The sequence below is a fragment of the Electrona antarctica genome, assembly GCF_951216825.1.
Source record: "Electrona antarctica genome assembly, chromosome: 3".
Classification (NCBI taxonomy): domain Eukaryota; kingdom Metazoa; phylum Chordata; class Actinopteri; order Myctophiformes; family Myctophidae; genus Electrona; species Electrona antarctica.
Window position 1 is genome coordinate 59,045,882 of NC_136808.1, and position 10,990 is coordinate 59,056,871.

At 48.0% G+C, this 10,990-nt stretch overlaps 1 protein-coding gene across 1 annotated transcript in view; it reads right to left on the reverse strand.

Annotated features, from left to right (window-relative positions):
• nav2a (neuron navigator 2a) overlaps nucleotides 1-10,990 on the reverse strand; it is a gene marked incomplete at its 5' end in the record, with an annotated part of 162,383 nt that overhangs the window by 69,034 nt on the left and 82,359 nt on the right. Inside the window, 5 exons of the mRNA XM_079496421.1 lie at nucleotides 2,395-2,569; nucleotides 3,309-3,571; nucleotides 4,443-4,551; nucleotides 5,279-5,379; nucleotides 8,369-9,578. Of these exons, the coding sequence (XP_079352547.1) occupies nucleotides 2,395-2,569; nucleotides 3,309-3,571; nucleotides 4,443-4,551; nucleotides 5,279-5,379; nucleotides 8,369-9,578 (1,858 nt within the window). The remainder of the gene's footprint in view (nucleotides 1-2,394; nucleotides 2,570-3,308; nucleotides 3,572-4,442; nucleotides 4,552-5,278; nucleotides 5,380-8,368; nucleotides 9,579-10,990) is intronic.

Sequence of the window (10,990 nt, forward strand, 5' to 3'; positions counted from 1 at the left end):
TCTGCCATCGCTACCTCAGCACCTGTCCCTGTCCTACAGGACCTTTCCCTGTCCTAGAGGACCTGTCCCTGTCCTAGAGGACCTGTCCCTGTCCTACAGGACCTGTCCCTGTCCTACAGGACCTGTCCCTGTCCTACAGGACCTCTTAACTCTAACCCTGAGTGATATGATCTGCCATCGCTACCTCAGCACCTGTCCCTGTCCTACAGCAGGGGTTCTCAACCCGTGGGTCGCGACCCCTCGGGGGGTCGCCAAATTATTTTAGGGGGTCCCCAAATTATTTTCAAAAAAAAGAAAAAAAAATATTTTTTTTTAAATTTTATTTTCACGATTTTTCTAAAATAGCAGACCTACAAGCTCGTAGCGCGCCACTCGGTGGCGCGCTACGAGCTTGTAGATCTGCTATTTTTAAATAGCTAAATTATAACAATGCTTAAAACACCAAAAGGGGTTCCCGCCCAAAATGGTTTAAGGTTATTGTAGCAGTCAATTTATATTGGGGGTCGGGAGGGGGCGGGGCGGGGGTCCCGAGACATTGCCAAAGCATTTTCGGGGGTCCCCGGCCAAAAACGTTGAGAACCCCTGTCCTACAGGACCTTCCATGTTTTCAGTTCACCTCCATCACAGCTTCATGCTTTACGACCAGGCTCTTCATGTGAGGGAAGGAAGGAAGCTGTCCATATCTCACTCACCTGCCCAGGTGTGGCTCTGCCTTTGGCCCTTTTATCCTCTCAGACACCCATTCAAGCATATCAAGTACCTCAAGAGCACTTAGCAGCCCCCTCCTCCATTCACACTTAGCAGCCCCCTCCTCCATTCACAAAGGCCCCCTAGGAAGTCTAGTCGTATAACGCCACAGGGGCCGACTGACTGAAGATCATATAGATTCAAGATGGAGATTCATTGTACTCCATCATGGTTTGTTATTGTTATTTACAAGTTATTAACAGTATCAAGTTAAAGGAGAATTCCATGCTAGAAGGCTTTCTTGTTGCTGTTACCATCCAGCCACTCTACCGCTGAGCCACCGCCGCCCCCAACTCTTGTTTATTTGCCATTCATTCGTTGTGGCAGCGGTGGCCGAACGGATTGCGGAGCGGTCTTGATACCGGAAGGTCGCCAGTTCGAATCAGCGGTCCGACACGTTCAAATTACCACCGCTGAAGTGCCCTTGAACAAGGCATTGAACCACTACGATGAAATGTTCTATGAGCAGGGCCTGGCTGGAAACAAGTTCTTGAGCTTAGCCCAGATACCCTGGGTAAATATAGTAATCATTTCATTTCATTTCATTCAATGTTTCGATCACAATGATCTTCCTCCTGAAGAAGATCACCGGAGCTCAGAACCGGTGTGCAGATTCTATTATTTTGCATTGTTGATCTGCCATTTTTCCAGCACTATCTCCCTTAACAATACAGCATGGACCTTGTAGGCTTGTACCCGTGTCATCATAACCCATACACTACCGTATATTCATCCAAACTAAACCTTGAAAGCAGTCTTGCAACCAGACACTGCAACTGTCTTTCTTCTGGCATCTGAAGGCGAGCTGGGCTACCTTTACAGTTTCATATGATAAAAAAGGATGACAGCACCAGCGTTTAAATTGCAGAGTGTGACAAGCCAAGGTATGCAGGGGGCCTGTTCCGACACAGACACTGACTGGGGTAAGTAAATAAACAGGTTGTCAGGTTCACCGGGCCGTGAAAACGGAGACGGCGACAGCCTCAATGGATAACTGTGGGATAATTCTGCTTTTAACTAGGCTACTGGAGATCATCTGTGTCATATCATGATCATGATACTTGTACTGTTGGTACTGTTGGGGTGGTGAGGTAAGGTGCATTACTGCCCTCCTCTGGCACAAACCTGCAATAACATGGATCTCACACAATGCAACAAACAAACCCAATGTTTCTTCCTTGGCAAGACCCATTTAGACCTGAGGACGATTCTACAAATGACAGTTTTCAGAAAAACCTCATGTTTCTGCGTCAGTCGTTCTGAAACATTTTCATGTGAAGGACCCCCGAAAATTATGTAATTGGCCTCCGACCCCCATCTCAAAATATGTTGTTCCAGGGACCCACCAGAAGCAAAGATTTGAGTTCAAAATGTTCGCTCTGAAAGAATATATATTCAAAGATTTCCACCACATTTTCACGATTTTTCAAAAATAGCAGACCTATACAAGCTTGTAGCGCGGCACTCGGTGCCGCGCTACGAGCTTGTATAGGTCTGCTATTTTTGAGCTTGTAGATCTGCTATTTTTCAATAGCTAAAGTATAACATAATGCTTAAAACACCAAATGGGATTCCCCGCACCCAAAATGGGTTTAAGTGAACGTTTGTAACCTCCATATCTATTTCACACACACGACTCCCACTTACCCACTGGTGACGTCATCAGCACGCGTCACGTTCTTGCTCAGCACGTCTCCGTCGCTCATGTAGCCGGTGACCTCCATGGCGATGCCCTCCAGGTCGAGGTCGTCACCGGACCGGTCCCCCAGCTCCACACTGGACAGGGCACCACCGCGGCCCGTCAGCTGCCTCCGGAGGTGACCTGGGTACGGGTTATTATACTCATTAGACATTTTCATTGTTTTATTTTGACGGAATTCTTTAAATTTCACATTTCAGTTAGTTTTGATTCGTTTTTTAATGTGGGTTTGCTATTTTAGGTTGGTTTGTATTACTTTGTGTTTTAGTTGTATTTATTGTAATAAATTAAACTAGTAGAACATGGCTACTGCAGGTTTTATTCTTTCTTCTTTTTTTTCTTTTCCTTCTTTTTTTCTATAGCACGTTTCAAAACTCAAAAACAAATACACTATAGCTACCACACAGAACAACAACAGCGAGAATACAAAGTACAAACAGTGAAAACAACTGAGACACATCACAGAAAAGCAACAGCATCACAGAGAGACAAAACATATACAAGGACCGAAGGAACTCAAGCGGAGTTAAAAGCCAAGGTATAAAGGTGGGTCTTTAGGCGAGATTTTAAAGTCTCGATGGAAGGGGCCAATTTGACGTGGTAGGGGAGTGAGTTCCATAATTTGGGGGCTACAACAGAAAAGGCTCGGTCGCCTCTGGACTTTAAGCGGGTCTTCTTTGTGACCCTGAGATTTAGCTGACCCTCAGACCGCAGTGACCTTGGAGGAGTATAGACCTCAATATGGTCAGACAGGTATAGAGGAGCCTAACCATTAATAGGTTGTTGGTGTTGGCCAGTGGTGGCCAGTGGTGGAAAGTATTTTCCACCACTAACTAAGTAGTAAACTATGCGATAACTCTACCTGGGTAGAGGTAGCGTCCTACTCCTCCTCCTCCTCCTCCTCCCTGGACCCCGGCGCTGCGTCCAGCGCTGTAACCGTTGCCCGTGGAGGGTGCGTCCCCGGCCTGCAGGCGAGGGCTGGACTGGCCCAGTCGCCACGACGACAGCGAGGGGCGGGAGGAGGTGATGCTGAGGATGCTACGCCCTCCGCCTCCGCCTCCGCCTCCTCCGCTGACGGTGTTGACCTCGGTGGTCACGCCGCCATCGAAGGTGGTCTCCAAGGTGCTGCGGACAGAGAGAGAGGACGGGGAGAGGAGGTCAGTGTTGTTTTTGGCAGCACATTTTGAGTTTTAGTTTTAGTCGTAGTCTCTTGAATAGTTTTCATTTCGTTTTAGTCAAATTTTTTAGTCACCTGGAATGTTTTATTGTTAGTCTAGTTTTAGTCGACTAAATATCATAGGATTTTAGTCGACTAAATCTACAGCCGATTTAGTCGACTAAAATGTACTTTGGCGGCCTTGATGCCGTCGTAATGACTGATTTTACACTTTACACAATAGCCAACTGCGACGCGTTGTGAGCTTGTATATCGGCTATTTTCAGCATGCAACCAAGTGTAAAATGACTCATACCGGATCTCTTGTCCACTAGTCCCTTCCTAGCATTTTAGTCTAGTTCGTCAACAGGCTAGTTAGTAGTCTGTTGACAAAATTGTCAATACATTTAGTTTTAGTCATCATAGCTTAGTTTTTCATTTAGTTTCCATTTAGTTTTCGTCAGTGAAAAAAGGTAGTCGACGAACATTTTTCACTGGGAGAGGGAACTGTGAGCCACTTCAACTACTGACCAAAACTTTCCTGTAAAGCAGTGGTTCTCAAACATTTTCACATGAAAGACGTCCAAATGTATATGTATGTATTTTGTCACTTTGTGACTTTTTCAACACATGGGGATGTGACCCTGCAGGAGCCTGGACCGACCCGGTGCCGCGCTATGAGCTTGTAGATCTGCTATTTTTCAAAGTATAACATAATGCTTAAAACACCAAAAGGGGTTCCCGCCCAGAAACTATAGGTCAGAATAATGCATGTTGCCGTACATTAATCTGCCACTGGGTGGCAGGCTTGCACTGCAGATGCGATGGACAGCGTCCTACCTGTGTGTGACCTGAGTCCCCCTTAAGCTGGACATGGTGTCCTCCAGGTTCTGCCGGAGGTCTGCGATGTTTTTCACTGTGCGTAATCTCCTCGTCTCCGGGTCTTCACCTGAATAATATAATAATAATGAATTGCATTTTTATAGCGTTTTTCCAAGTGCTCAAAGCGCTTTGCAATGGTTCATTCAGTCATACATTGGGAGGTGAAGCGGCGAACATTCGACACCAGCGTCCTCACTTCCCACATTCACACACCAATGGTGGCAAGCTCACACTGACCAACTCATTGGAGTCAATGTAGGGTTCAGTGTCCACTTCGACATGTGGACAGGAGGAGCCGGGATTCGAACCGCCGACCCACGGGTCATTGGACGACCTGCTCTATTTTAGTTTTAGTCAGTCTCTTGAATAGCTTACATTTAGTTTCAGTCACATTTTAGTCACCTGGGATGCTTTAGTGTTAGTCTAGTTTTAGTCGACGACATCTACAGTTGATTTAGTCGACTAAAATGTATTTTGGTGAGCGTTGATGCCATCGTAATGACTGTTTTTACACTTGCTAAAAATAGCCGATCTAACGCAACAAAGTGTAAAATTACTTATACTGAAACTCTTGTTCACTAATCCCTTCATAACATTTTAGTCTAGTTTATATTTGTTGACAAAATCGACAGTATATTTAGTCATAGTTGTAGTCATCATGGCTTAGTTTTCATTTAGTTTTTATGTCGTTTTTGTCAGTGAAAAAAGGTAGTCGACGAACAATTTTCGTCATAGTATTAGTTGACGAAAACAACACTTGCAGCTATAATAGTTAAACTGCCTCTTGGTTGTACCTGAGAGGTCTTCGATGGACGACTGGCTGTTCTTGTTGAAGGGCACCTCTCCACCTGGGCCCATCTCTGCGTTCACAATGCCCTCAATTTCTGTTTGGGATCTGGGGAGATGAGACCAGATCAGACTTCATTCACCCACATTTCAAAGACACAAGGAGGGCACACACACAAACACACACAGTGGAGGATATAGCAAGACTTAACAAAACATGTGCAAGTACACACATTTCTGAAAATTCCACAATCTTGGCAAGTTTGTTTCCTGTTCTGTGCTGATTTTCTAAAACTACTAGTAAGTGACACAGCTGTAGCTAATAAATTCATTAGTGGGTGTGCATAGAAGACAGTAGTAAAGTCAGCAGTATTGCCAATGCACATTGACACACCTACAGTATAATTTGATTATCTGCAACTGTGGCGCTTACACTCGGCGTCCTATAAGGCAAGTCGTGCAGCCTTTACCATGTTTTAACCTGAACTGGGAAACAAGCAAAACAAGCTCTTGTTTTTACTATTTTATTGCTTAAAATACTTATTTGCTCGTCTGAGTATATTATTATTATCAAAAATAATTGGTTCCTGATGTAAGTGTCATTCTTCAGCCCTTCAAAACAAGAAACCTCCTGACCCTCTGCCTTAGATTCACATCGATAAGGCCCCTCTCTGACAAGCAGAGGTGATTACATCTGGGCAGTAATGATATCTGACAGGTAAATGGCACCAGAGGAAGTTCCTTAAGTGCCAGAGATAGAGGTGCATTGGCCCGCGCGGGCAGGCACCGGGTCAGGGTATATTCTGGAGGACACATGGGGCTTCTGACATAGGCTAGTCCCATGATGCAGGGCCCAGGGCACCCCAGTACAGGGGTACTGCAGTGCACAGGGCCAGTCCCAGGCACAGGCAGAGGAAGTGGCCGAGAGAACTAATGAGAGCTACTTAGAAAGGCTTCATTCAGAGGAGAAGGGACCTCCACCCTTGGAGCATGAAGGGACCTCCACCCGTATCCCAGTGAGTCTATGCCACAGGGTCAGGGGCACAAATACAACCCCTATATTTATTACTTTTGAAACATTTTGATGAATATTGAAACAGTGAAAAGCATTAACAAGAGCTTGTGCCTAAATAATAACTACTTTGGGTCCATTGGACCACATGCTCCTTTTGTTTTTATAATGTGTGACGCATGCACGCATGCACGCATGCACGCACGCACGCACGCACGCACACACACACACACACTATGCAGTGGACCTGTGCAGCGTGCACAAACACAAACATGTTCAGGGGAGGGTGTCTCTGAAAGGCACATTCTTGGTTAACAGGTTACAGATGGCTAACAGGCTGTCAGAAGGATTGATGAATTAGCACGAGACCTTCTCAGAGCATCACCCGTCCCAACCCAGACGAGACCTTTTTGGAAACAAACTCTGACGCTAAAGAGACAACATCACCTCGCTTAAGGGATAATATTATCGTGCTAAGCATGTTTGAGGGAACATGACGTTGTCTTTAAGCAGGAATCCTATAGCCTCCATATTCTGGGCATGTCATAACAGGCAAACCTTTAGCAAGAATTGTCTAACTCTACCATCTCAGCAGAGTCATAATGCACCAGAACCAGCTCAGCAGAGTCATAATGCACCAGAACCATCTCAGCAGAGTCATAATGCACCAGAACCATCTCAGCAGAGTCATAATGCACCAGAACCAGCTCAGCAGAGTCATAATGCACCAGAACCATCTAACTCTACCAGCTCAGAGTCATAATGCACCAGAACCATCTAACTCTACCAGCTCAGCAGAGTCATAATGACCAGAACCATCTAACTCTACCAGCTCAGCAGAGTCATAATGACCAGAACCATCTAACTCTACCAGCTCAGAGTCATAATGACCAGAACCATCTAACTCTACCAGCTCAGCAGAGTCATAATGACCAGAACCATCTAACTCTACCAGCTCAGCAGAGTCATAATGACCAGAACCATCTAACTCTACCAGCTCAGCAGAGTCATAATGACCAGAACCATCTAACTCTACCAGCTCAGCAGAGTCATAATGACCAGAACCATCTAACTCTACCAGCTCAGCAGAGTCATAATGACCAGAACCATCTAACTCTACCAGCTCAGCAGAGTCATAATGACCAGAACCATCTAACTCTACCAGCTCAGCAGAGTCATAATGACCAGAACCATCTAACTCTACCAGCTCAGCAGAGTCATAATGACCAGAACCATCTAACTCTACCAGCTCAGCAGAGTCATAATGACCAGAACCATCTAACTCTACCAGCTCAGCAGAGTCATAATGACCAGAACCATCTAACTCTACCAGCTCAGCAGAGTCATAATGACCAGAACCATCTAACTCTACCAGCTCAGCAGAGTCATAATGACCAGAACCATCTAACTCTACCAGCTCAGCAGAGTCATAATGACCAGAACCATCTAACTCTACCAGCTCAGCAGAGTCATAATGCACCAGAAACATCTCAGCAGAGTCATAATGACCAGAACCATCTCAGTGGCCTTGTGGTTAGAGTGTCCGCCCTGAAACTGGGAGGTTGGGGGTTTGATCCCCGGCCGGGTCATACCAAAGAAGACTGTAAAAAATGGGACCCCAATGCCTCCCTGCTTGACACTCAGCATCAATGGGTTGGGTTGGGGGGGGGCAAATCAACTAATCAAATGATTCCCGAGCGCGGCACGGCTGCAGCCCACCGCTCCTTGGCTGCAGCTCACCGCTCCAAGAGATGGGTCAAATGCGGAGAACAAATTTCACTACGGTAACGTGTGTGACAAATCGTACGACTTTGACTTTTGACTTTTGAGAACGTGACGCTTTGTGGGATTGTAAGATTGTCTATTTCCGGTGAGGAGATTTTGTGCAGAAGTAAAAAGAAAAAAAAAAGAAAAAAGGAAGGGACGAAGTATTGATCCCTGGAGGACCCTAGTCAACAAAGTATAACGTTTTTAAGTGTTTAATGTCGATCATAGATTTAGATATTTACCGCAACTTTCAATATACATACTGTACAGTGTACACACCATAGAGTGCTTGTAGCCCTCAGTTACTCTGCAGTCTTACCTATACATGAAAGGTGCAACAGTGGCTGTGTTGGGGTGGCTGTGGTGCTGTTGAGTCTGAGGTAGCTGCACGCTGACTGTGTTGCTGGCTGTGCTCTGTGTAGCGCCACCTCCGACCACAGGGGCGGCGCCGTGGCCCTGAGGCCCCTTGCCCTCCGTGGAGGCCAAGCTGGAAGTAGAGCTGGAGTGCCTGCTGTCCCTGTCCAGGGGCCCGCCGCGGTGCATGGCGAGCCCCCCGCCGAGGCGCATGCTCCGGGGTCGCTCCCCTGCCTCTTTGGCCCCCGCCGCCACTTTCCCACTCGCTCCCCCCGGGGCCTTATTGCCCCCTGGCTTTGGTATCCCGCTGTGTGCAGGGGCAGAGCCTTCCTTTTTGCCCACTTTACCCCCCTTGGGGATGAAGCTGGCGATTTTGGAAGTCCTTTTGTCCGTTTCCGCGGCGGCCGCCGCCTCCTCCTTAGGCTCCTCCCCCCGGAGCTCTGGCCTGTCGGGTGCGGAGGTGCGTTTGGCCGCCTCCTTGCCTCGCTCTTTGTCCTTGTCCTTCGTGCGGTCCTTGTCCTTCTCGGGGCCTTTGGCCGAGCTCTTCTTGGCGGTGAGGGCTCTGCTGAAGGTGCGCTGGGCGATGCCCCGCAGGGCCATCTTGGGGCTGCTGGTGATAGAGGAGGCGGTGGGAGCCGCCGCTCCGTTGGCCGTCCCGTTGGCGCCCCCCGGGCGCGCGTTCCCGTCGTCCTCCTCCAGGGGGTCGGTGTTGGACCCGGCCTCGGCCTTCTCGGTGGCAGCGCTGGGATGCTTGGATGTGGCGCCGGGGTCCGTGCCGCCGGAGGAGGAGGACTTGGACCCACTCTTGCTGTTGAAGAGCTTGAGCTTCTCCAGCATGGACTTCTGAGCGGGTGCCTTAGGAGGAGGAGGAGCCTCTGCGGGAGGAGGCGGAGCCTTATTGGCGGAGCTCTCCTTCTCCTGCTTGGAGACGGACAGCGTGTGGGAGGAGCCGGCGTGCTTGGAGCTCATGGACTTGCTCCTCCAGGGCTTGGAGGAGGAGTTGGGCTGCGGGATGGCCGACGAGGAGGCGGAGCCGGACGAGGACGACGAGGACGACGAGGAGGCTGGGGGAGGAGGAGGCGCCGCGTGCAGGGACGAGGTAGCGGAGGAGGCGCTCGCAGCGGACGACGGCTCAGTCATCGCCGCGGGCTGCGACGCCATGCTCTCTGAGGATTCTGAATGGGGATTCACAGAGAGAGAGAGAGACAGAGAGAGAGAGAGAGAGACAGACATTTGATTTGATTTGAGCAGCAAAGACAACAAGGACAAGATGAAGGATGAGAGGAGGTGAGGAGGACAGGAACAAGCGGTATATACTCTCAGAGTGAGAATCTATCACAGACCCCCCACAGAGTGGCCTTATATGGGCTGGCATGCCACGCGAGCCTGTGTGTATAGGCCAGCGGCGTCGTTTTCACTCTCCTCTGGTAGGAAAACTGTTACAAACCCTTTTAACACTAACAATGGGAGGCACCGATCGCAAACTGTTTATAAAAACAATGAGAAGTTGTTCTGAAGAGCTTTTCAAGTCCGGGCCAGGCAGGCAGAGCCCAGAGCGTCACGTTGTATGTGCTGTCTGGACTTATATGGACACGTTCTAGTAGGGCCGCATCCATCCCTCGGGTTGCCAAGGCAGCTGGTTGCCTTGCACTACACAGCACTGTGCATCTTAAATAACAACATGTAGGTCTGGGCTGTGGCTCAGCGGTCCAGGCACCTTGGCTGGTAATCCAGTCTGGCAGTGTGCCGTGGGTTCGACTCCCGATCCCGACGGCCTTTACTGCGTGTCATCCCCCCCCCCATCTCTCTCCCCATTTTCCTGTCAGCCTACTGTCTGTCCCTCCATAAAAAAAGATATATATATAAAATAAAGGCGAAAGCCATAAAAAAACATTTAAAATAAATAAATAAAAACATGTACAGTATACACTAGACTACCGGTATGCATTTTATTTTGTATTTTTAAATACACACACAGAAACACACACAGAATTGTATGTGCAGGGGTTAGTTCACTGGGTGACATTTCAAAGTCAGAGTCCAATGTGATTCTACAGGATTTAAGAAAACTTACCAAGAAATTGACAAACAAACAAAACAAAAAAGATGAAGAATCCTTGCGCTTAGCCAGTAAATACTAGTCTTCGTTAGTAGAAGGACAGAAAGGTGTGAGCCTGTAGAGGTTGTTCTCTCTGTGTGTGTGTGTGTGTGTGTGTGTGTGTGTGTGTGTGTGTGTGTGTGTGTGTGTGTGTGTGTGTGTGGATGTGACCGTTTTATTTGAATATTCAAATAGCAACTGCTAGTGAGAGAGAGAGAGAGAGGGCCTGCCTTATGGAGCACTGTACTGGACAGAATGAATCATAACTGGAACACACCCCTTACACACACACACACACACACACACACACACACACGCACGCAAACGCGCACGCACACGCACACAAACGCGCACGCACACAAGCGCGCACGCACAGAACTAGTGTGGCTAAATAAAGGCTTGACTTTTTCTTCAGGCTCAGTCTTTTAACTACTGCAATTTCCTTTTCACACGCTCGGCTTGTCATTAAGCACGAGTTTCACCTCCAAT